The sequence below is a fragment of the Stigmatopora argus genome, chromosome 9 (genome assembly GCF_051989625.1).
Source record: "Stigmatopora argus isolate UIUO_Sarg chromosome 9, RoL_Sarg_1.0, whole genome shotgun sequence".
Taxonomy (NCBI): Eukaryota; Metazoa; Chordata; class Actinopteri; order Syngnathiformes; family Syngnathidae; genus Stigmatopora; species Stigmatopora argus.
In genome coordinates, this window is record NC_135395.1 from 15,555,822 (window position 1) to 15,582,821 (window position 27,000).

Genomic DNA, 27,000 nt, shown 5'->3' on the forward strand with positions numbered 1-27,000 from the left:
CCCTTTCTCTTTATTTCTACACTGGATTCTCACTTTTTACCTCTTGCCCTTTTCTTGCCTTCCCTCTACAGTCCTCATTTTTCCTCCCTGATTGTGATTGTGGTGAGCCACATATGCACAATGTATGCACTGATGATGGTGATGCCTGTGTATGTTAGATGCAAGAATAGGGAAGAGAGTGAGGGAGGAGGGTGAAAGCATGAAGCCAGAGATTAATCTATTTGGCAGTGTACTATGTCTGGCTTTCTATTTGACTGCGCTTAAATCTCACGCCAGCGAAGCACATAAGTGAACTTCTCCATAACCTGTGTTCAAATTGTCCAGAGGCGTGTCAGATCAAGGTGGGGTGTGTCAGTGCAAGGCAAGTAGCAATTTCACTCTGGTGATTTGCCTTTCTGTGTCTTGTTCCTTGTTAATCCCAGGTCAGAACTGTTAGTCCGATGATCACAGAAGAGGACAAGCAGAGCCGTGACATTATACTTTGTTTCAGTTTGTAGTTGGAGGCCATTAAGGATCCACAAGCATAAAAGCATACACTTACAAATTCCACCCTGATTTTTGGACCACAAACCATTACTTTTTTCATCTGGTTTGAACCCTATGTTTATAATCCAGTATGGATTATATTGGTATATGGATTTTTAAAAGATAATGAGTTGCATGTCTTTTAGTTCGATTATGCCTGCAGCCTATTGACCACTGTACTTTATAATAAAATATATATTTTTAGCAAAATTTGGTGGTTGCATTTCATAATGAGGGCCAGAGTATAGTTCAACGAATACACTAATATCAAACTAAAAATTCCGTTTGTGCTTTACACTCATTTTTATTTCATGTTGTGTAGAGAAAAGATTCAGAATGCATCGATTTTACGTAATTCACCCAAAAGGAGTGACACAAATCAAACTGAGATAGCCAAAAATAGCAAAACCATTATCTCTACTTTTTCTATCATGAATGAATCAGATACACGGCTATCAAATGTGTTTGAGCACCTCTCTGTATGTGTATTTGTGTGTTTGGCTGCATGTATGTGTGTTGCTGAGATCTGCTCTCTTCGTTCCAGAGCTATAATCCTGTAATTGCTCATTAAGATTGAGATCAGAAGATTATTTTATGTAGGGGTTATCGGTGTGTGCACTGCAAGGCATCGTGCAACACCACTTAATGTGAATATCAATTTTATTTGAAGCCTTTTTAACTTTCATATCAGGATTCTGGCTTGTGTGTTTCTGTGTGTGGATGTTTGTCACGAAGCTTATGGGGAAAGGAAAAATACATGTGTGAACCCATTTGCAGTCAGTCAGAAAAGATTAGAAAGCACTGATGTGGCTGATAATTTATTCAGGAACGCATGACCTAACACATAAATAGTCCCCTATACAGTCAATGTTTATTTAGGACACAAGCAAAGAAAATGACTCATTTTTCAATGTATTTGTACGGCATGCCAAAAATGGCATTCACACTTGACTGTCTATTACTCGTGCATCTTTTGAGTTGACCTTTGTCCATTTTTGATCGGTGTTCCTTCAAATGAACACGTTTGTATATATAAAACATGAGGATGGCAATTATGCTTTGTAAATCATGGTAAATTATGTAACAAATATGGGTTTGTTGTAGAGGCATATTAGGGTTGGCTATTCATGCTGTTGACTGTTCTGAGAAACTATTGCAGGCATGCCCATGGATACATAGGAAACATTTGTGTGTTGAAATGTTAAAGCAGTGGCATGGAACAACCTCAAATCCAATTCATTTGGATTTAATATCTTCCAGCGAGGTTGCAACTGTATCCCTACTGTGCATAAAGCAATCTCGATAACTTTGTTCTTCTCTCATTGTTTCACACTATCTTCAGTGTAAGACCTTAGCGGGGATATGCGACCACATCATCTCTCTGTCATCGGATTCACTGGTCTCTCAGTCAGCCCATCTTGAGGTCGTCCATCTGACAAGCATCATGCCCAGTGAAGGCTTGGTAAGAAACACAAACATTGCTAGGTGTAACATATAATGAACAAGTTAATAACCGTTAATCAAATAGCAGGATACTTTTATACAATTTCCACACAAAGTAATGCTCTGTATTCCCAATGAAGCACTGATTAGCACAGAGAAAGCAAAATAAAATATAATGAACTCTTTCTGAGTAGCTAGGTGAAAAATTGACAGACGTGTTTTTGACTCATGTTTTATCTAGGAAACGGTGTAATAGAAATTCTAAATGTGCTTGTCGAGAATCAATGATGAGGGACCACATCCTTTGTTAATCACATAGGCTGTTGAACAGAACTTTTGGAAGGAGATCACAGAAAAGACAGCTGGTTGATGATCAACTCATGGAAAAGGACTACTACTACTAATAGCTGTAATTTATAACTTTGAAGGCTTGCTGGACAGATATTTATAGGCCATGAAGCAGTTTTTCAAGAAAAATAGGTAATGAGTCAGAAGGACTTATAACATTAACACTGGGTCAAACTTTATTTTTTCACACTTTTTCTTTAAAGTCCCAAGCCAGTCTTAGAAGATTCTTAGATAAATGGATGACAACTTAAAGGAGAACCCAAAATAGAAGATTGTGACAAATGTAAATGAAACCCAGTTGGGACAGGACAATTTTTGGAAAATGTTTTAATAACTATAAATATGGAGTTTGCATTGAATTTCAAATTACCTAAATTCAAAAGATAAGCAAATATGAATGAAATGTACTGTGACTTATGTTACTAATTATCCGTCCCTTGATTTTCCTCACAGGGAATGTACATTAAATCAACATATGATGGACTTCATGTTATTACCGGGACCACAGAAAATGTAGGTTTGATCATAACTCAAACATATCAAGACTGTTTTCTGATTTGATCTATTGTAACAGTTTATTCTACTTTAATTCCCTTGTTCACAATTTCTCCCGTTGCAGTCTCCAGCAGATCAGTGCAAAAAGATACATGCAGGGGACGAAGTCATCCAAGTCAACCATCAGACAGTGGTAAGTCAAAGGAGTCTACGTCAATACTAATACCCAAACAAAAACTAAAAGGACTACCTCCCATGTGTTTTTTCTGTGAATTCATACTGAACATGTGTTTGTTGTCCATTCAAAGTGACTATAACCATGAAGCTTGATGCTCTCCTCTATTGCTATTGAGGGAAATTAGTTTTGCAAGCCTAGGGGATTGTTGAACACATTCTCTGAAGGCCTCAATGTACTGACCTTCGATCGACTGCCTGGTCAAGCTAAACATCAGAATCATGTTCCCATACCTGAGTAAATTATTTTGTCGTGTGGGGTTTTCATTTCATGCGTAATTGCTCGGTAGATGGTTTTGCCATGTACATAGTCGTGCTTTGTAGTGCTGTTTGTTGTTGGCTCTGGTATGAGTTAAGTGACATTTATTGAGAGGAATGATTGTTTTTGGATTTAAGGTTTCTCTGTTATGTGGCTTCTATCTGACATACTCTTCAGGGATGTTTTCCTTTAGTTCCTGGTGTCTCCTTCGGTTTCTCATTGACTTTTTGAGGGAGCTCCATACTACGACTCCCCAGCACTCGCCCCTTGGGTGATGGTGCCGACTGCTCCCTGCCGGGCGCTTAGTTCCAACTGCTCGTTACTCCCTCTGTGAGCCCCTCATCTCTCTGATCTCTCACCCTGGGGGTAGGAGATAAGTAGAGGGAGGCACAGGTGTGGGGAAGGCAATCGGAGCATACTGGTGTGAGGCAAAGCTGGAAGGGTATGGAGAGAGGAGATGGTAACGAGGAGCTTGGGGGAGAAAAACAAAGGCGAAATTATGGAAATATGTCCTTCACATTCCCAACACCTTGAAAAAAAAGGAATAATATATAAAAAAGGAGATCTCCAGGTTGTATAGTTATGTATAGAATATACTATAAATTTAATATCTTTTATTGGTGCGAAACTTGTTTCCAAACAAGACTGGCAGCTTTGTTTGTGAGGTAAGATTTAGAAATTGCTCAGATACCAACTGGATTGTTTGAAAAGGTAACATAATTATGTGTTACTAATAGCATTTGGGAAAATAATGAAGACTCCCGGGAGTTGAAAAAACATCCCAGCAGCAGTTTATGTGGTGCTGTTATTTTGGTGTGTCTCTCTTTGTAGCCATCTGCTCTGTTTGCATATTTGCAAAGTGAACACTTTCTAACTGGCATGGTTAATAATATGCTTTGTGTGTTTTGGGTGTCTATGTGGCTACTGTGTCTGCATGCTGTCCACCATGAACATCTCATGCTTTTCTGGACAGGACGTCAGAGCCAAATTCCCTGTACTCTGACTGAGGTAGCCAACTAAGGAAAATGAAGATTCGGTTCCAACCTTTGTCAATCATACTTTTTTTTTTTATCATATAGTATGGCGAATAGGTTAAACCTCCAAGGGCACCTGTGTGGCTCTCACTAAACTGGAAATTCCCTATGGAATTGCCCTAGGGCCACAAAAACCTATCAGCAACAATGGAATTGCTACAGGAAATAACCTGAGAGCTCCCATTCATATCTTGTCCAAATAGAGACACAGGTGACATACATACAGACACTTGGTGAATAAGACAAACAAGGAAATCTTAATATCAAGTAAAATGAACAAATCGTGAACATTTCTTAATAAGAGAACTAACCCTATCACATTAAAGACAGTTTGAAGTGATAACCTGGGTTTTCATAAATTAAGGATATGATCTCTGCTGAATTTGTGTTCTGTCAACAGGCCATTTATGCCTTTTGATATCAGTGCTGTGTTGCAGTGTGGGTTGCAAAGTGATTCAATGAATATAATTGTTGTAAAGTAAAACCTGGGAATGTGATTCCGTTCACAATTTGCGACTGTTTCTTTGACGAGTCATGGATTGTTGCTAGCAATATGTGAGTTAGACTTTTTGGAGACATGGAAAGACCATGCAGTTAACCTAACTCTTCTGCATGACCATTACTTTTACATTTTGCTTCTATCTTTCATATGAACTCTTTGACGTTGTTGACCTTTAACGAAACATGTTTTCATTTATAACTGATATAATATAGATTTTTTTTTACGCATTAAGGATTGTGTCCTCTTCAGGTGGGCTGGCAGTTGAAGAACCTGGTCAACGCTTTAAGAGAAGATCCATGTGGTGTCATCCTGACGCTGAAGAAACGACCACAAAACACGCTGAGTTCCACTCCAGCTCTGCTGAGGAATGTGCGCTGGAAACCACTGGGCTTGCAGGTACATATCAGTAACAGCACTTGCATTGTGTCATTTTTACACTCCATTTTAAGCCTCCATGACATGATTAATGACCTTGTTGTTGAGTGTTCAGTGGTACTCACTGCTAACTATCTTACAGCCAGCGACAAAATCAATTCCTGATCAATATGTGTGAATTTTATTGTCAACGGTTGTTTCTTTTGATTTAGGCATGGCAGAATATAAGGTGTCCATCTTGAGTCGGAATGGGAAAAAATTATAACGAATCAATGCAGGGGTGGATACATAGATGAATTGAGTGAAAGAAAGAATGTCCCCTGTCATCTCTTTGACATTGCAATGCTTTTGTTCAGCTCCTTCAAGTGATTGCTGTCTTCTAATCTTGCTCAAAATATTTCCTCTACCGTAGACCAGATGATTAAATGCATATGATCTGTGTTTTGGCATTTTCTTCTTGCTGATTTTTTTTCTTATCCCTTCTGTCCTATCTCTTTTCTCTTTTTCATCTACTATTTGTGTACACATAGTGGGATGAATAGGCTTAGGCACCACTGATAACTTTCAAGCTTGTCTTTTAAAAATCATCTGTTGTTCAGTTAAATATACCCTATATAGTAGATAATCACAGTTAAGGAAAGTGCATTATTTTTTTCAAACTAATCAGCCATATGAATGAATTTGGGGACAGTTGTTGTTTCTTTATTTAAATACCTTTTGCAAAAATTATGGGAACACACATTTTTTTAATCAGGTCATTGACCCTTGACCTATAAACAAAATTGAAGCCAATCCTAAGAATGTTTTTTTAAGGTGGCCATTTGTAAGTTGTTTCTCCTCTTAACATCTTCTATAAAGAGTGGCACTCTGGGAGCTTCTTAGCAACTCTGAAATTACCTAAATACAAAGACTGTTCAACTTCATGGATGTAAGTTTCCACTGAGAGGAACATCGTGAAAAAATGGAAGCCTTCGGGCAGAGTTCTAGCTAAGGCCCAGAATGGCAGGCCAATAAATATCTCTGAGAACAGTCAAACTCATACACTCAAAACCTGCAGAATAGCTTCAAAGACCTTAAACAAGACATTGCAGCGGATGTTCTCATTGGGCATTGTTCTACTACTCAGCACTCTTCGCACAAGTCCATAGATGCTGTATGGAAGAATAATTTGTTAGAAGCCTTTTCTGAAAAACAGAGTCGCTTGCGGCATGCTGATACACATTTTGACAGGCCAGCTTCATTTTGTCATAAAACAAAAATGTAGTTATTTCGACATAAGGGGCAGTATGCATGGAGAATGAAAAACATGGCATTCCAAGACAAACACTTGCTACCCTCAGGAATACTGTAATAATACTGTATTGTATTATTCATTGTTTAAAAACAGGATTTTAAGAAGAACTAAATATTCTACCTGACTAACCGGAGGGAAATAAACACATCAGTGAATATTTGGCAAAACTAAAATATTTGTGGGGGAAAAAAAACGCACTGTGTTAAATTTTTTTCGCCCTTAGACAGACTTGAGCTGTTAATTATTCATGAGGAAGTACAGGCTCTGAAACAAGATCTTCTACTCAGCAGTTTCTGGAGATAATCCACTGACTCCAAAATGCTTTACTGCGTCTTCACACATTTCTTAGCAAAACAAGATACATGTTCATATTGTCGAGCAAAATATTATGTATCATTCACGTGTACCAATGTAGAGCAACGTAAACAAACCTTTTGCTCTCCTTTTACTTTGTACAACACATAAGCCTGCTGTTGTAGGATGAATTGAGCAGCTTTGAAGTTGATCCGATGTGGCAAATATTCGGATGGATTATGACTAAATCCAAAAAAGAAACAATTCGTCTCTGAATGATCATGCGATTCAAGGCCCAAATCCCTCCATGGCTGTCTTTTCCATTCCAGTGTGCCTGTCTCCCTCTTTTCTGTACATTTGCCAGTCCCTGTGCTGTGTAAAAGAACAGGGTTATCATCCATTTTAATTAACAAAATGCAATCTTTTCTTTTTTTATGCCAACGCTAAACAATTTGTCACATTGCTCACATGGGTGCTACTCATGGTGCCCTTTTTCATAAATGTGTAATATGTGTAGGTGTATAAATAATTACTGGTTGAAAATGCCTGCTATTTTAGGCCACATGTGTTTGTGAGTTATGTATTGTTAATAAGAAGACTCAGTTATGGCTTTGTTAACATCTCAGTGGAAGTTTTTTTTGGTCTCTTTTGTGGTACTGGACAAAATAAATCCTTGACAGATTTTTAATTATTCATTATTCTGTTTTGGCTTGCTCTCATTTTACTTTATACTTTACTCAGTTTGACTGATGACTGTGTTTATACTTTTCAATTGTGAAAACAGGTCCCTGTCCCTTGGGAAATAGATGCTTTTAGTACTGGAAGCTATTTTTTTACATAGGTAATGTTAAGATTGCAATAACAACATCATTGTGTGAAGTACTATTTAGGTATAAGATATGTTAGATATAAGATGTGAGGAATTCATTGCTAATGTAGCAGGGGTCAAATGGTTTAAATGATGTATGGAATGTTACCTGCTGTGGAAGTCCCACTCTGCTCAGTTTGCACTCCGAGCACCACTTCTGCTCTTCCTAAGGCCGGACTGTAATCACTAAATGACTATTTAATTCTCACAGCCCAGCACCCTGTCTCACTCTCCCTTTCCACCACTCTCCCCTTGTTTTCTGGCTCTTTTTGACCTATTTCCTCATTTTGGCTTCATAACAATCCTCATTTCTTTTTCCAACCAGCTTTTTCTTTTTCATGTTCCACGTTTGTTTATTTTTATTTTTTTTACAATTTATCGGAAATCTTTGAAGTATCATACAGAGATAATGGCTGCTCCTTAAAACAAAATGTATGATTCTTGATATAGCAGAAAATATATTTCACTTATAGGTTCCCATGACATCAGCAAAGCATCCTGTTCAAATGGCAGACCCAAAAGACAAATGACGTGTTCTTGAGTCATGGCGCGGTACGAGGCCACGCTAGCTCTCCTCTGCCCTAAGTGAGAGCAGGGGTTGTCATGGAAACAGACACGGAGAACCCTGTGTGTAAAGAGGCTTGAAACAAAATGACAGAATAGTGAATGTGGGAAAGGCTGCACAGTCAGTCTATACAACATGGCAGTGACTATTTGGAGAATTACCTTATTTGTTTGTGTTGCCATTCACTATCTAGCAAGCTCCCTGCTTTTATACTTCAGGGATTTAGTATGTCCCTTTCATTGTTTTCTGTCAATGTATTTTTGCACAGCATGCTATTAAACTGGAAAATAATCATGTTTGCAAAGAGGCTCATTAAAAACAATTTGTCAATTTTTGTTTTTTTCAGCCTGTCTCCACCAGCCCTACCAGCACCTCCCCTACACCTGGAGGTACTTTAGGTATGTCTAAAATGGATGCCCAGGATGTTTACATCCTTTCACCTGTCTCTGGACTCTACAGCCCCAGGTGAGGGCCCGGGAACTTTACGATCTCTCGGTAGACCTTCATGCTTTCTATGACTAAAATGGCAACTCTGCTCTCAGGGAGGAGTTGGGGTTGATGTCATGTGATGACGTCACTCGATACAGCGTGACCTCACAATCTGGATCGAAAGGATCTGAGGCTATCAGCTATTATTTGGACCAGGATAGTGGTCAGTACTTCTCTCTTTTGGAGGGTGACGGCCCCCCGGGCTCTGAATATGACAGAGGCCGTAATACAGGCGTACGCAGGCGGGACAAGACCCCCACACATGGTAAGGAAGATATTTTATTTTTTGTTAATTGAGTGCTTTTAAACCTGTTTTTTTCAGTAAAACAGCATGCTCAACCACATGTTTTCACCTTTTTGTTATCGACATTTCCTCATCATGTGTTCATTTATTGCTTTAATGGCTGTGTAACACCTCTGCAAACAATGCATCTAATGTTTTCTGCCTGTCAGCATGATGCAGCATTACGCCAAAATATCTGCGCCAATTCAAATGGTTAGATGCGTGGAGTATGGACCACCTTTCCGGTGATTTTCTCACACTGGGGTTACAAACACTTTATCTCTGAATAGAGACACTGAGCAGACATGGCCTGAAATCAAACACAAATCCATGAGCACAGTTTAAAGCTTCCTCACCACCTGGGGCCCTCTCCCACTATCCCAGACAGCTTTCAAGACATCCTCTTCCTTCATGAGAGACTCTCAAGGGGGTGTTGTGATGTGAAAGGCCAGGGTCAGACAACAAACAACTGCATTAATATGCATTCACAGGAGTTGTGAGTCTGGACTAACAATGAAGGCAGGGATCTGTTTGATATTCCTCTTCTTGGATAAAAAAAGTAGAAATAGCTAATATGCAGTTTAATACAGGAAGAAATGTATTTTGCTATAGAAGACTCCTATATGTGTTATATTCTATTTCACATTTCATGATCACACACTATATTATCTTAAATGAACAGATTAGTTTTCTGACCCACTGCTGTGCCGGACTTTTTCAATAGCACCAAACTGCTGAATCTTATCGTTAGAATGATGCTGAGCCCTCCAAATCACCAAAGTGCTGAGCTCAATGGTTTTGCTGGCAACATCGACCAACTAAAAATGAATGCGCTGTATGGAAAAAAAGATATTTAAACTTAAATGGAAAATGCAAGATGTCTGGATACCAAAAACTATATTTTCATGGAAAATGCCTTGATTTCTTTTCATTTTTATTTGTTTTAACCCAGTGATTAAACAAATACACAGGCCTCTTTTTTATGAAGGTATCAACATGAAATGCCAACGTTAAAAGAGCATAGAATACTTGGATAAAGACTTTATTCAGGTTTTTTTTCAACGATTGGACTGAATCCATCCTAACGAGGAGTAGGTGGTAAATGCGAGTTTAGACTTTAGACTCCAATTTAAAATACCTGGTAGTATTTACGTAATATATGGGGGCAAGTGTTTGGAGGGAGCTCATCTAATATCAAGGAAAATATGTAGAAATTTCATCCCCCCCCAAAAATGTGGGTCATGTGGCCCTTGTCCTGCATGTCATTCCTGTACCTCACCTGCACACACCTTGTCTACCTCTACCTTGTCCACCCACCAGCTGTCTCTCAGTCACTCTCGATCGCTGCTTGCCCACAACCCGAATACCCACGTTCCCACTTTAGCCGACTCTCTGATCGCTGGTTGGATTGTTCCAGGTGACCTCAGACCTGTATCCATGCCTCCCGAATATAACTGGATGGCCGAGGCCAAGGAACCCAGCATGGGCAAGAGAGGGAGTCGAGGTACACACATACTATCACATACTGTATTATACAATACATACAAACGCTCCCTCTGACACAGTACAAAGTGATGGGTATGGACCGGTGCTTGCTTTGCTTCCAACTTGGCTCAAAACATCCCATCCTCAGGTTGTTCGTGGTGGTGTGGTTGTGCAAAGATACATATCTGCCATGTATATGTGTCTGACATGGTGACAAGAACTCATAAATGCAAGGGCATTGCATTTATACAACTGAAGAAATTAAGGCATTTCAATGTTACTAACATTTTTCAATAGCACTTGATCTGTATTCACCTCCACTCTACCACTAGAAACTCTATGAATAACATTAAAACACAATACTATGGATTGAGTCGAATGCCTATGTTCCTTCACATTCTCATTCTTTTGTCAGAGAATGGTATTCACGCTGAAATACATGAACAGCAAAGAAATAATCAGATTCTAACTTTTTGTAACAGTTTGCAGCTTAGTACTGGGGTTTTCTAAATCTGTATAATCGTTGTGACTCAGATAAGCAGGCTGTCCCAAGTTGGCGAGTCATACTCTTCCTGATAATGCAGCTTTGGAGTACAGTTATCTGTTTCTGTTTATTTTATCAATGGGTATTTCCAGGTCTCAATGGGCCTATGTCATCTTCCACCTCGTATTTCTCTCTTGGCTCTATCCTATCTGCAAAGCCTCTTTCACTTTTCTCTCCCTCCCATCCATTCAGTTGAACTTTGCTAATCATCTAACTTCTGTCTTCCAAACACAGATTCGGATAACTCCTTATTGCGTTACCTCAGCGATGACAAAATTCTAGTCATTGAGGAGGAGCCCGAAGGTCTGGGTCGAGAGAGCCGCAGGGACTCCACCAGACGTTCCCGGCGCAAGAGCCGCAATCCCAGCAGCCCAAGTTTTCCTCTCAGTCCGTCTATGCTGTCCTCCACACTTCGTTTGGACCAGCCACCTGATCCTTTGCCTGTATGTATATTTTATGTGTGTCTGCGTGTTGGGAAGTTATTTGCACCATAACAATTTAGCTGTTGTTTCTTAGATTAAGTCCTTGTCAATATCCTTAAAGGAATGAACAGAAACATTGGTCAGTAACTGGATTACTGTCAAGCTTAGTTTCCCATTGAATGAATGAGTGTGGTTTACTTTGCCTGGCATTGTGTCCAAGGCAAATGAATCTAAGCACACTCGTATTCAATGATTTATCGACAGAATTTCTTACCTCGGTTTTCTTACAAAATGAGGTTTAGGCTTTTATACATAACAAACATGACACAAGATAAACATTCGAACTGTGCTTTGTCTCAACATTCTGGCCCTGTACTTTGCAACATATTTTGTATGTTTAATTTTAACATAGCCACCTGATGGTGTAGCCTGTAGCGGTTCACTCGCCTGATTTCTATGTGGGCAGGTGTGAGTTCGATTCCCGCTAGTGGTTTGATTGTGAATGCGAATTTTCGTCTTTCTCTCTGTGTACCCTATGGGGATAGTCTCCAGCAACCCTTTCGAGGATGCATGGTATGGAAGATGAATGAATGAATACATTTTTACATGGTGGCCCTGTGGATGAGTGGTTAGCACATCAGCGTCAAAGCTCTGGGGTCAAGGTTTACGATCCCAGGTCGGTCCTCACTGTGAGGAGTTTGTGTGGGTTTTCTCTGGCACTCTGGTTTCCTCTCACATTCCCAAAACATGCAGGAAAGGCAGGTTGAACACTGAATTTCCCCTTGGTGTGAGTGTGAGCATGAATGGTAGTTCATCTCCTTGTGCCCTGAGATTGGCTGGCCACTAATTCAGGGTTTTCCATGACTGGTGCTGTATTTAGCTAGGATAGGCTCCAGTACCCTTATGACCCTTGTGAGGATAAACGGTTTGAAAACCTTTGAAAGATACTGTCTAGCTGGCATGATATAATGTCACACATTTTGTCTACTCCTGCCTAAACACTGTGAGGTGGAATCACAGGCCTTATTTAATGACTTAAACAGTATTCTGTAAAACCTCAAGAGAACATAGGAATAATGTGTTTCATATGTGGCCAATAACGATGATTATGCTTCAAAATGTCATAGTTATATAAAATGATAAGGGTTTGGCATAACGCATGCATAATCATTTAAACAATCTGAATTCTGTACAACGTGCAGATGGAAAACTTTTTTCTAAACTCCAAGTACCGCTACTTATTTTTGGCACCATATGATAGTTGGCAGATGGCTGATTTTTAGTCTACTTTTAAGTCTGAAAAGCAAGCACAGGGAAGAAAGTTAAAATATGCTGTTTTGATGTTCATCATCAAAACAAAACTATTTCCCAGCATTATACTTCATTTCCACTGTGTTTAGACTTTGAGACATGAATAATATTGAATGCATTGATTTTTTGGTGAGTTATATTAACTAAGTTACAGTACATATGGTTAGATCAATGCTAAATATGTGGGATGTATTCTATTGTCATGGCATAATATTTTTCTTATTTTGAATTTTTCGAGTCAGCATTTTAGCTCACACTAAAAAATAATGCACAACTTTGGGAGTATGTATAGTATATAAACCACTATAGATTCTAGATTTTCAAAATTGTGCTACTTGTAAATCTTTTGGATAAGTCTAAGTGTTCACCTTAGCTTTACCTGTAGTGGTGTCTGCAGTGGTGTCTGACAGCTTTTTGGATTATAAAAACTACAGTGACACTTTCCCATTGGTCCAAGTTATACAAATGCATGCCCATAGACTAGATGCATCTGCACAACCGAGCTCACACAAATTAATGTGCATGCCATCACCACAGACATGCCTGATTCTAAATAGGAATTTATTCTGGGCAAACACACACATTTGAGTGCAAGCACGCGAATGTGCATCATCGTAGGTGACCAGGCGTATGACTCAGCATCATCTCGAACAATTATGAATGTGCTTAAATACAAACACACAGAAAACACAATACGCTAACATGATAGTATACGTGCTCTCTCTGTAACCCTCTAAATGGTGTGTTTCCTATGGTGACTCAATTCCAGACAAAAGCAAACACTGTCCTAATAAACTCATCACAATTCTATCTGCTCTCCCACAATGTGCAAATAAGACAATTGAAATGTTTGGGGTCACCCAGAGAATTTTGTACTGTCCATGAAAAGTTATATCATGAGTTGCAAAGTTTATAATAGACATAGTCAACACATAACATCTGTGGAGGTGATGTGATGGTTTTGGGTTGGTTTGGTGCTAGTAAAATCAGAGATTTAGATTAGATTAGATTAGAATTTTATTTCATTCCGAATTTTCAATAAAGGAGGCTATCATTCCATTCTCTGTCGACAGCACTTGTTTGGAGCCGATCCAACAACATGACAGTGACCCAAAGAACATCTCCAAGTTATCCAACAGTTGTTTTTTTTAAAGAAAAGGCAGTATTTAGGGAGCAGTATGATAGTACAATATTGCAGAGCAGGCAGCTTGTATTTTATCTGTAATGGATTGGCCAGCACAGTCCCCAGATCTCAACACCATTAATCTTTTGTGGGAGAAAAAGACATTATCAAGTCAATCCATGTTATGGGAGTGGCTTCTGGCAGCGTGTGGTGAAATATCTCAAGATAATAGCTAGAATGCCAAAAGCCGCCAATGCTTTAATTTCTGCAAATGCACCTTCCTTTGCCGGAATCAGATTTTCAAGGAGAAAGAAACAAAGTCATAATTTCTTACCGGCTTGTTATTCTCTTGCCTGTATTTTCTTCTCATTTTGCAACACAGTTGAGTGAGCAACCTTTTTTGCTCCCCTCTTTTTTCTTTACATAAAACCATATCCGGTTAACCCTAAACTTTCAAGTGGTAGTGGGTTGTTTTTGTTATTGCAACCCTAAGCTTGGCAAATGAAATTTTGTGGGGGAATTAGTTAAATTAAGTCAATGTAATGTTTAATTGTTTAATGTTGATTGACAAAATATTGCATGTACTAATTTATATATAATATTAAAAATTGCATACACAATCTACACTACTGGTCAAATACCAAAATACTAGAATATATGAGCAGATATTCAAGGAGTTTCAATCTCTCTCTTTTAGCGATGTGCGGACACACTGCGAGCCGATACAACAGATAGGTAGGTTCATGGTTTTTGTCAAAATGTATGAATAGAATAAACCGAGTAGTGATTGGATATGTTTTATTTCTTTTTACAGGTACTCTGGTTCTGGAAGCTCAGGAGCAGCCTCCATGAAGAAAGTAAATGGATTTGCACTATTTTACGTTATAACCTTTCCCTTTTTACTTTATTGACACTAACTCCTACAATTTTTTTAAACTTGATTTTAAATTGACACTGAATAAAACAGTGCCTCGCGCGATCGTCTGGCAGCCAATTCAGAGTCTGCTCTGCCTACAGCCCATTGTCAGCTTTGATAAGCTTCATCTACCCCCCGTGACCCTTGTGAGGATAAGCGGCTCGGATAATGAATAAATGAACTAAATGAATCAGATCTTTTTAAATATTGCAAAGCCAGAAAGACTTCACTCTCACGTCAGCTGTCTCCTAACAACCACATCCGATATGAAAATTAGATTATCTGTGCTCAAAAATCAACTCACCTTACCCAGGAATAAAAAGCTATTGCCGCCATGTATTAACCCCAACAATTGAGTTCTACATCAAATTGAAGTGAGCTAAATTTATTTTCCATCTGAGTGTTATAATCATACTGGCAGCATTAGTCATCAGTGCTTGCTCGTTGTAGCATTCAGTGAGCCAGACTGGTTCTCTTTGAATTAATGTGTCTCTTAAAATGGCCTGTTTGCAATGTTAAAGTGGTACTATGCCTTTTGCTATAATTTTTGGAATCCTAAAATTAAATTTACATATTGGGTAAAAAAAACAAATAGTAATGGCCCATGACTTTTTTCTTCTCTGAATAACTTGAAATGTTAGGATGCTAATACCTTCCATTTTAATAGAATCATAATGTAATATTTACCTTAATTTTATTTATATTACCTGATACAATGAAATACCATGCTACTACTCTGCAATGTGCCTGTTAAGTAGGAATTTTGTAACATTTTACGCCATCTGTATATCGTATATATTATACACTATATGGTAATGTTGACATACTGTTATCTTAATTTACGAATGAAAATAATTGTGTTTTTTCTGCTTTTATTTCCTTTATTAGAAAAAAAACTAAAAAGTAACCTGTAAAATAATGCGCTAATTATTTTCTTCTCCTTTGCCTTGCAGTCTTTCCATTACACGTCACTGAGAACAAAACCCAAAAAGCGAAGTAAAGGTAGGCTGTAGAGTATTACATTCGAAGGTATTCTTAGTAAGATTCTCTATTCTCTGTTATACAGGATCATCCCAAATGGGATAAAAGAAAATTTTACACATAGCATCCCAAAAAGAAAAAATAAATATATAAAAACTTTGTTTTAATTGATGCTCAATCCTTTGCTGATGCATCTTTGGCAGAAATGTAGCTTTTAAATCGTTTTGTTTGTTTAATATGATGCCATTAGTTGTTTTTTCCCCAGTGCTCTTAGCGGTACTTCTTGAATTGGGAGCATCAGTACATTTTATTGGCTTTGTGTGACTGTGTGTGGATTCTGCATCAAAATATGGCTGGAAGACCCTTCAATTAGTGGTACCCATTGAATATTCTGGTTTCTTGTATGACACCACGTACAATATTATTTAAAAATAATAGAACTTGTGTCAGTACCTTGGTTAATAAAGCTGACTGGAAAACTAAAATAAAATTGGTGAAGAGTTCACTTAAAACACAGAGCGATTTCACCGCACTAGTACTAGTTGCCAGTTGTCACATAAAAATGTTTCTCCTAACCTCAGGTTCGCTAACTAGCGCCAGTCGACGGAGAATTTCCTGTAAGGATCTCGGCCATGGTGACTGTGAAGGCTGGCTGTGGAAAAAGAAGGACGCTAAAGGATACTTTACCCAGAAATGGCGGAAATACTGGTTTATCCTGAAAGAATCCTGCCTCTATTGGTACACCAATCAGAATGTAAGTCGATTTCCTGTAAAATATATGCCTAATGATCACACATACTGATGAAAAGAATGAGGTAAAGTACCCCAAGAAAATGTTTGAGATTGAGTCAGACGCATTTCACTGATCAGTTTGGCAAACGTTTATGCAACATTTTATGTTCCGTGTCCTTTTAACAAAAAGCCAAGCCCGTAACTGTTCTCCCATTGATTTTGCAAATGGCAAATGTAGCAACCTTGGCAGAAAATGGTGCTTTGTTTAATGTAAAGTGTTGAAAGGCTTGACCAAGCCAATGTAAACAGCACGTTTAGTTTGGAGAGCGGCTCCAAAATGGTCTATCAGTTTGTGTGACAGTTTGTTCCCTGATGGTGATGATAATAATGTACCATCGCTCTCCATCTGTCTCTGCCTGCAGGATGAGAAAGCTGAGGGCTTCATCAGCCTCCCTGAGTTCAGAATAGACCGAGCCATAGAGTGCAGACGGAAATTGTGAGTGCCGAAATTATTAATCAAGCACATTTGCTCTCGCCCGAACAACATGGGTTCATACAAACCTACTGTTCGCTCACAGAGGCACTAATCAGTCTTTTTCTCTCTTCTGACTCACTGCAGTGCCTTCAAAGCCTGCCATCCCAAAATCAAGAGCTTCTTCTTTGCTACAGACTGTCTTGAGGAAATGAATAGGTGAATATGTGTTTGTTGTTTCACTAACTGACGGACTATCACATGAGAACACATGATTACTAACGGATGCCCCCTAGCCATGTTCTTATATTTACAGTATTGGTCCAAGTTTCTAAAGCAATTGAAAAAAATCTAATTGTGCAATATTTCAACAAGGAAAAGCAATAAAATATTCTATCCAATTGAGAACCATGATACAATCAATTTTATAATTTCCTGTCTTCGAAGCATTTAATCTGTCCACGACTTGCAGTACAAGAGAGAACTCCTATCAAAGCATCTAAGATATTTACAGTGACTTCACCACTGTTATTAGTCATTGTTTAAGGTCATTGAGGTTAATTGCTAGAACTTGATCGGAAATGTTTTGTAAATCCAGGGCTTGGAATCCTGTGGGACAATCACAAAAAACAAGGTCTTAGAATCCCTTCAGACATTACTTCTGCTATTAAAATAATTGAAAAATCAAATTTTAATTAATCACAACAGCCGATGATGCTTGAAAACTGAACCATGCATCAGCCGATGATGCTTGAAAACTGAACCATGCATCAGCCGATGATGCTTGAAAACTGAACCATGCATCATGAAATAGGTTCCTTCTTTTTCAATAACACTGTACAGTACTTAAATTAGCTTGTTGGTCAGACCACGTGCACAGTGCAATATTTGCAGCAATGCTCTCTAATCAGATTTAACTATGCCATGATGACATTGGAAGATAATTTGGAAAAACTCATTAACGAGCTCTATTAAGAAGCATGTTAGCCCTACATTCTGTTGAGACCTGCTCATTTCCACCTTTGCTCATGCATTGTGCTATATTAGTAACAACAAATTCTGATACGACAAACATCATTTTTTAGGTTCTATGAATTATTCATTCAATACTCATATTTCTTGGGTGCCGTGTATACCCATTGTTATAAAATGCGGCACATATGGACTTTTGTGCCAATGCATCATCCGGCATACGTGTTTCAGAATTTATCAGACTGCCCTGCAGTAAAATAGGCATAACGGCGCATCGAGGGTGCAGACACACCTAGCGTGATTGACAATTTGGTGGACAGAAGAGCATGTTTGCAGCACCGCTGGAATGATGCTGTAAATTTCAACAGGCTAGGCCATTGGTCTGAGCATGAAAGAAATTCGCAGTGTTCGCTGTTCAGGTCAGTAGCAGAGCAGAATGGCAGAAACACAGGAGATGTCTAAACCTGCACACCTTGATGCAAAAATTGCCTTCCATGTTATCATCCCTCTTGTTGGTTAGATCGCCTCCAAGTGTTGCTGGCCGAAAATTGGGACACAAGCTCCAGTATCAATTTCTGGAACTTCATTAAGAAGCCTTTGTGCTAGAGTAATAGATGGTCTCATATTGTATTTTTTGGACATTATTATTTTGGACACCAAGACAATGGATGTGAAGAAAAGAATACTGTGATGGATACTAGTATTGTAAATGAGTTCTGGGTATATTCATTCATTTGGCGTACCGAATCCTCACCAGGGTCACGGGGGGTGCTGGAGTCTATCCTAGCCAACTACTGGCAGTAGGTGAGGAACACCCTGAATTATTTGCCAGCTAATTGCAGGGCACACTAAAACAAACAATCATTCACGCTCGCGCACATACCTGGGACAATTTGGAGAGTTTAACCAGCCTACCCTGCATGTTTTGGGGATATGGGAGAAAAACCGGAGTACCCGGATAAAAACACACACAGGCCCGGAGAAAACATGCAAACTCCACAGAGGAAGGTTGGACCCCACCGGGGATTGAACCTTCAATCTCAGAACTGTAAGACGGATGTACTAACCACTCAGTCACCGAGACGCCCTGCTGCCAAGATACGTACACTGGTAAATTTGTGTTGGTTCAGGATGATTTTCTTCCACACAATTTATTGACGTCAGCATCACAATACGAATATGACGAGTTTCCTGGCCTTCGTATTCAGACAAGGTTTCTATTCTTGGTTGCAGCCTGATTACGCAGAATCTGCAGGGATACAGGGCTCACTTTAATCTGCCATGGAGATAAAGATACGTACTATAGAAGAGAGGTAGACAGTCGATCTGGTTGAGGACATGATGCATGGTTGTAGATAAAAAGCCATCTGAGAATCATAGTTCACAGACTGGGAAAGGATGCAGTCAGCTCTCTTTTTATGCATCCATTGCTCTAATTTACTTTCTGCTTTTGTCTCCTCATCAAGGGGATGAAGTCAGTTTGAAAGATCTCAACTGTTGAGAGACGTGACTTTAATAATTTAAAGTGAATCTTTTTTTATTCATCAACTTCCAATTACCCAGAATAACCCTACATATGCCATCTCTGGCTTTTTCCTATTCATGGTTTCCTCTCTAAGGACTTGTTTTGAATATGTCTCATTTCTATCTTCATGAAGGTGGATGAACCGGCTTGGTCTGGCTGCTATTGGCTACACACCAGATGACAAAGTTGCACGTCCTGATGAAGGTAGGACAACTTGCTTGAATTGTAAAATGTTTGATTTTCTCCCCAAAGCCTGTAGACATCAAATGTTAACATGTACCTTTCTCAACTTTAGACTACTGGAGTGAGAGTGATCAAGATGAGGTCGATGGTTCCATGACACTCAAACAAGAAGGACCATCTTCCCTCTGTGATACTTACCATCGCACACCATCAGTGAGTACAAACTTGACAACCTCACTACCGTGTCCCATTCTGGTTGAATATTTTATTTAGAATGGGCTGCAGTTTTAAGTGCTCTCAAAATTAATAAAACACGAGATTATCTGGTTCGAGAAGCAGCCAAACCCTTCTCTTCTGTGTTATTCTGCCAGGTCGTAGTATGACCAAGAGATGGCAGCAACTAACCCACATTCTGAGACAAGGCACTACATTGTTTTTTTTTTTTTTGCATTTTTATCAAAAGGTGATAATGTTTATGATTATTGATCATTAAAATTCACCACTTTTGGAACCCTATTATTGGATACTTAGAAGTGATTTATGGTACCTAAATGGTGGAATGTGTACAAATGGACTACTCTGATCATCAGGGAATCATTTGTAATGTGTGGGTGGATAGATGAGAATGTAATGGGAATAATGCAAACATGCTTCTACTCAGTCTCTTTTTGGAAAGTAACCATAGTAGCACAGAGGGAAGATCAAAACATGCCAAATGTTGTCCGTTGCTAACCTTTGCAACAGTATATGCTTCTTCTTTGGTCATGTCTCATTACATTTGGTCTAATACTAACTAGGAAATTAAAGAAATCAAATATATTAGCTGATATAGCTGATTCCAAGGCAACATATGTATTTTAAGAGGATGCTTGGACATGTACATTGAGTTGAATTATCGTTCTAAGTTTAGCCACATAACAGCCATGTCTGCCATTTTTTTGGAGTTATTCATCTGACATCTCATTGCTTTTTTGCGCTCATCTTTTGCTCTCTTTGCTCTCTGCTTTTTTCTGTTCCCTCCTTCCACTCTCCCTCTTAATATCCTTCTTGTTTATACACCCACATCCTTACGTTTTTCCCCACCTGTCCCTCATACCTTACTTACCTATACCCACAAAGTCTAACCTCCTCTACACTTATGACCAATTGCCCCGTTCAGTGAGCTCCATGAGCCTCATGCGTTCCACTCCGTCACCTCATCCTCTACCAATGAGTGCCTCCACCTCCCCAGTCCCTCCACAGATGGTCTCTTCCACCTCCCCTCTTCCTCCACAGGTGAATTCCTCCAGTCCCTTCCCAGAGCCAAAGCATGGGCGGCATTTTTCTAGCGAGTCTACCCACTCCCACTCGTCTGCTGAAGACCAGCGCGGAGAGGGGCTGGGCATGGGCACCGGAACTGGCAGCACCAGTACCCACTCCTCAGGCTGCCGGTCTTCCCATCGTGAGCGACGCTCCTGGCAGGACCTCATTGAAACCCCCCTCACCAGCGCAGGGCTGCATTTTCTCCAGACAGCGCCAGGGGAAGGCGATTATGGTGGCCTAATGGGGAGCATGGCTGGTGAGATGGGGCTCTATGCAGGACTTGGCAGACAGGGCATGTCGCCGGAGAGACGCAGGCAGGCTACGCTGCCGGTACGGAGACATCACGCCGCAGACAGAGACAGGGATCGGGATGGGCCTTTTCCCCTGGAGCGTGGTCCACATACACACAGCTACACACACCGGCGCTCCCATAAGCAGCGCAGCCAGAGTCTCCCCAGGAATAGGGACCCATTTGGAGGAAAGTTGATACACTCATCACCTCACATGGAGGAGAGAAGTGAAGAAGATGAGGAAGCAGAGAGACAGGCTGCAGATATACTTGAGGACGAGGAGGGTAAGGAAGTTGTCTGTTTACTATTCTGTAAGTAAGGAAAAAGATTGATATTATCTGGTACTCGGCCGTTTGGTCGCCTGGAAGGTTATTGATAATTACCATTTAAAATTGTTGCTCAAATTCCCTAAATACAAACTGTGAATTATTATTTGGTCATACTTAATGCCCTATTAATTATTAGGCTAAAGAAAAGCTCCAAATTTCCCGTACTTTTATCGTGTTTTGTTGGAGAACTTGTTAAGACCCTGACTGACGTCCCTTCCTAAGGGGACAACTCATGTACATACAAACTCTTACACACTCACACGTCTGCTCAGTGAAACTGCTCAGGGCCATTGTTGGCTTTTATTGATGCGTAGACCGTGTTGTTTTACCTTGTTTTGTCGACGGACTTTTGGTCACCGGTTTTTCATGGGATAAAAGTACTGTCCAAGAGGATAGACTTAATAATCTTTATTCGTTATTTTCCCCAACTAAAAGAAACACCAGCTGTGCAAGAATGTGTTTCATTCAAAATTTAAATTCAAACCTATGACCGGAGGTGCTATTAAAATAACACAAAAAATTAAATGTAACTGAATATCTTATTTTCTGCCTCCTCCTGGCTACCTCAGACCTGCAAGAGTTGAGAGTTGACAGCAGAGAGAGGAAGGTCTCAGACGGAAGGGAGCGACGGGTGTCTGATGGACGTGAAGCTGAGCCTCTGGATGGACTTGAACAACTGTATCGGGCCCTCGAACAGGCCAACGTTACAGCGTTCGGTGATCCAAGACCCTGCAGCAGGCAGGAACTCCGACGAGGTTTCAATCAGAGAGTCAGGGACCCCCTTCTGAATGACAGACTGCACCGTGTCAGAGCACTACGCAGCACCTTGAAGGTAGCTGGGACTAAGAATTTAGTTTCTAAACAAATTAAATAGAGAGTAGATCCTCACCAAGGAGGAGGAATCCAAATTTCAATCAACACAAATATTTAATAACTTTATCATGTTAAACAAATGTGCGGTGGAGACCTATGGTCGCATATTTATCTGCATATTCACCAAAATCCTCCCTTATGAAAAATCAGGGAAATAATATCTTTATATGGTGATTCTAGCTATAAAAACTTTCAAGAATGTTAATGCCAATCTTTGACTTGCTTTTTGACAGAACAAAATGTCTAATGTTTACTAAGCTTACAGTTGTACTCTTTTTGACATACACTTAAATTTGATAAACCTTGTTCTTGTATTATTTAGTATAACAAAGAAAATATCTTATTGGTAAGAACAATGTTTAAAAAACCAGGCCAGCAATTGAAACAATAACTCATTGGAAACCTGATTGCGATGGTAATGTCTCCTTCTCCAGGCCAAAGAGTCTGAGCTGGCGGTCATCTGCACCCTCTTGGAGGACCCTGGCCTATGCTCCCAGACCTTCAGGGAATGGAAACAGTGGCATAGTGAGCTCTATTCTGACATCTGTCAGCTCAGCCCCGGCACCAACGGCCAGGACGATCTCTCCCCTCTCAGCGCTCCCATCATGACCCACACACACTCCTTTATCGAAACCCATGTGTGAGAAAGTGGACAGGCCTGGATCGCTATCTCTCTATCAAAACTCTCACACCATACAGACAGGCAGTCACATGTGCACACGCAGTAACACATGTTGTAAGGTGTAAATATAGAAGGAGCTATCTGAGATACGTGTATGAACTTTTGATATTTCTGAGGACCTGGCAGGGAGCCTGTTGCATGCCCGAAGAGAAACCATTAATCTTATTTTGTCTGTGGAACTCAGCATAAAGTCCACATGCCTGTAAAGAAGGAAATGGGGTATAATGGAGATGTTTGGACACGTTGCGTGTCCTTTGTATACCACTCCTTTGTTTTTGCTATAATTCTGATTGATTTTAGAGGGAGGCGCACCTATGTAGCAGCAATACAGAGGAATTCTTTTCACCACAGCACTGTACTTTTGTACTGATAAACTTGCACCCAGTCACCACTCCTTCTCCCTCACTCTTTCTCTGTTAATTCTTCACTGCATATCATGCTGACAGCCCTGTTATTTTCCAAGTTGATCTGACAGGGCAGTGTGGGAAAACTAAGCTCAGTGACTTTATTTGAAGACTGTGATAGGTTGCCATTAAAATGGTTAACCTCTCTTTACCAATGAAAACAACAATTTCAGCCAACAACAGCATTATCCACTACACACAATCTCAAACTGTGAAAGAGTTTATGGGCGAACTACACTTTTTTTTTTTATCACTATCACTCCATCTCTGGTCTCTGTCAGTTTATGTTAACTTTTATTTTGCTTTTGTTTAGTTCGTTACATTGTTGTAGTTCTAAGATCATGTGTATGTTTATACTACTGTGTATACTAATGTAAATGTTTGTGTTCCACAACCACTGTGAATTGCTTTTAGAAAGGAACACAGTATTTGTTACCCCGCTGTTTTTTTTCTTTGAGTGTGATAGCAAGAGTGATTATAAAAAAGTCAGATATTAAAAAATGCACTTTCTATATATTTTTCAGCTCATTGGCAACATCACAGGGTCTGTGTCATTGGGCTCTTTTACCTTTGCTATTCAAAATATCAGGTAAAGTCATCTCATTTTCCCCAGATTTATGTACAGTGGACTAATGTATTTATATATAGAAAAATATATAACTCTATTTATGTTTCGTGTCATGAATTATAATGTAAAATAAGTATTTTATGCCAAGGTTTCGCATTGTACCCCTCTTTATTCTGTTGTATTTGATCAAACTCAGCAAATCTGCCATCACTCGAGTTTTTTTAATTTATTTTTATTGTTATTCATTACGGGTTTGTCACCCATTGGCATTTTTTGATGTGCTGCATGAGAACAAGGCTTGGACTGATTTGATTGGACAGGGTAAAACATTGTAGATCTTTTCTTTACTTTCTTTTTTTTAATACTGCTTGAGTGCAGCATTGTTTTATTCCCCAATGAAACACATAAAAAGCATCACTTAAAAATGATATTAGACTTTTATGTCCAGAAATTTGAAGAACTCTTGTGTTAGGACAAGCACTGTAAACACAAACTGTAAAATGGGGAAGGACAGTGTATTAATCAGAATTTGACAAGGCTCTTTCATCAGTAACAGTAATTTGGTTTATGCACCACACACTGAGCCCAAGTTACAAACATGCAGTCAAATTACAAAGAAAATCTCATTTGTTTTTTTAATGCAATATCAGGCAGTAGTTATACCGATCCAACATCAGGCCAATGACTCCCCTAGAACGAACAACAAGTGTAGCACCTACTGCATTAAACACTGTCTTTACATATATTCTTCACCTTCTACTGTAAATCTTTAGTATAGCTTCAGTTTGTATCATCATGTTACACGCCTGTCAAATATCAAACAGATAGCGGTTTGGTTTCTTTTATTTATTTATTTTTTTCATTTTTGAACGATTTCTTTGAGAGTATCACAAAGAAACTAAATGATGCAAGCACTTTCCCTGTGCCTCCCACCCCTCTCTTTGGCAACAGTAGGCTGACTATACTGGACTTCCTACATACACAGAGCTGTAGAAGATTGGGAATGCAGTCTTGGTCTGCAGATGTCTGTTTGGTAGTTATTATTTGGTGTGTTGCCTTTTCCCCCCCCTTCATGCAACCTGTCTGTAAACATACAAGGCACATTTTGATTTGTGGCCACAGACTGTGTTGTCACCCCCTCATCTTTGTGTGTGTAGACCTGCAGAACCAGCCCGAAAAGGGAGATTCCACTGTGTGTCTCTTCAGGGGTGTGCACCTCATGGTACATTGCACAGGTGTGTAAGATGTAAGTTGCACTGCGACATATAAAAGGAACATATTGCTCTTTTTTCAATGACGATATTAGCTTACTGTAATTCTGTACAATGAACTGACAAAAGATGATATTAAAAAAAGACAACTACATTTATTCTTCCTAAAGTAGCCTTTTTTGCTTTCATATATATGAATATATATTACAAAAAATGTGAGTTGTTAAAATTTGACTCCAATAAACTGAATCCTCTGCACTACGAGCTTTGTTTTGTCTGTGACTTGACCCTTTTATTTATTTGTTGTGCCTAATTTTCTATTTTTTTGCCTAATTCTGGGTTATTATATAGCTCTCCAGTGGCCCTTAACCGTTCAATTAGAATCCAGATCCAAAATTAGTGTCATTACTTAAAAAAACAACTAAAAAACAAACTTAATTTTGTAATCCAAATCGGATGTGACCTGAAGAAGATATATACAGATGAATAAGCAAAGAAATTGGAACAGAATACAAGATATGTATGCATGAGTGAATTTTTTCAATCATTTCTTATGATGCACACACACTATAAGCCTCCTCACACTAAACTGCAATACCATTTTAGACTGCTAGATGTCAGTAAGTGATCGTGAATTGGAGATCCCGAAGTTGCAGACTAGAATATTTACAGAAGAAGAGTGAGGAGACGCTCTGTCATGGCGGCCAAGGTGAATTGTTGTTGCTTTCTTTTCTGCGAACTTTCCGTTATATTAATGGTTAATATCAATGAATATGTATACGACGGGATTATTGTTATTTTCCAGGTTTAACACATACTCATTAATCCTAAAAAAGATACATCTGTCATTCTGCCTGGCAGATCATGCTAACGATATCAGCGTACTGTACATAATTACGTGTACTGCTGACAAAACTATAGCCCTCACCTACCCATTAGTTAAACGGTTTAATTATTCCAATCGAAGTTCCTAACTGTAGTATTTTAAGTATTTAAAATATCTAAATGTCTATCAATCAAAATCAATAGGCACCAAACCATAAATTATTTTAAAGGTTGGGAAAAAATACTCTGGCGATTAGATATTGTGTATAACGTTTACTTGTTTGTGCACCACAATTATAAGTTGTTTTCATTAAGAAGACGAATAACCTTGCTGGCGTAAGGCAGACCCCTCAAGAAACCCCTAAAACAACAAAATTAGCACGCCATTTCTCTTCCTGGCAATAATCATTAGAAACAATGTACCCACAATGTGATTGACCAATAGTAGTAAATAGAATTCTTTGGAAAAATTATATAAAAAGGACCACATCTGAACATAGGTCCGCCGGCAACATATCTCTTACTACTGAAAGTCAGATGCAGAATTGCAATATTTATTTTCTCAGGTGGCTATGGTGGCCATCCCAGCGGTGCTGGGAATAGCCTCCATCAGAGTGTACACCATTAGTGAAGTGCCTACTGAAGGTCTCACTCGAGAGAAGGTACCCCTTCCCAAATCCACTCCATCTCTTTTGAGGCTAATGAACCATAAAATAATGCCTTCTTATCCCTAGCTGAACATCTACACCCCAGTGACAAAGTCTGCCCGGGCCGATCTTATTTGTCATCAGCCAGGTCTGGTAGAGAGTTGCTTGAGCTCAGCAAGAGAAGGCCTACTACCT

The 27,000-nt window shown here is 39.3% G+C and overlaps 1 protein-coding gene and 1 long non-coding RNA gene across 4 annotated transcripts in view; both read left to right on the forward strand.

Moving 5' to 3' along the window:
* The window catches only part of LOC144082377 (connector enhancer of kinase suppressor of ras 2-like), a 43,429-nt gene extending 17,835 nt beyond the window's left edge, over positions 1-25,594 (forward strand). Inside the window, exons 6-24 of one of the 3 annotated variants that reach the window (XM_077609507.1) lie at positions 1,868-1,987; positions 2,770-2,829; positions 2,936-3,004; positions 5,090-5,236; positions 8,583-8,701; positions 8,779-8,990; positions 10,426-10,512; positions 11,272-11,480; positions 14,591-14,628; positions 14,708-14,750; positions 15,763-15,811; positions 16,372-16,544; positions 16,945-17,018; positions 17,142-17,213; positions 19,625-19,695; positions 19,787-19,887; positions 20,794-21,550; positions 22,165-22,427; positions 22,903-25,594. In XM_077609507.1, the coding sequence (XP_077465633.1) occupies positions 1,868-1,987; positions 2,770-2,829; positions 2,936-3,004; positions 5,090-5,236; positions 8,583-8,701; positions 8,779-8,990; positions 10,426-10,512; positions 11,272-11,480; positions 14,591-14,628; positions 14,708-14,750; positions 15,763-15,811; positions 16,372-16,544; positions 16,945-17,018; positions 17,142-17,213; positions 19,625-19,695; positions 19,787-19,887; positions 20,794-21,550; positions 22,165-22,427; positions 22,903-23,112 (2,874 nt within the window). In that variant the 3' untranslated portion in view covers positions 23,113-25,594. The remainder of the gene's footprint in view (positions 1-1,867; positions 1,988-2,769; positions 2,830-2,935; positions 3,005-5,089; positions 5,237-8,582; positions 8,702-8,778; positions 8,991-10,425; positions 10,513-11,271; positions 11,481-14,590; positions 14,629-14,707; positions 14,751-15,762; positions 15,812-16,371; positions 16,545-16,944; positions 17,019-17,141; positions 17,214-19,624; positions 19,696-19,786; positions 19,888-20,793; positions 21,551-22,164; positions 22,428-22,902) is intronic. The other 2 variants (XM_077609509.1, XM_077609508.1) reach the window with 2 other exon arrangements.
* A 412-nt stretch (positions 25,595-26,006) lies between these two features.
* LOC144082998 (uncharacterized) lies at positions 26,007-26,999 on the forward strand. Its single transcript, XR_013303437.1, has 3 exons — positions 26,007-26,042; positions 26,725-26,820; positions 26,893-26,999. It is a non-coding gene; the product is annotated as an uncharacterized LOC144082998 (long non-coding RNA).
* Position 27,000: the final 1 nt, after the last annotated feature.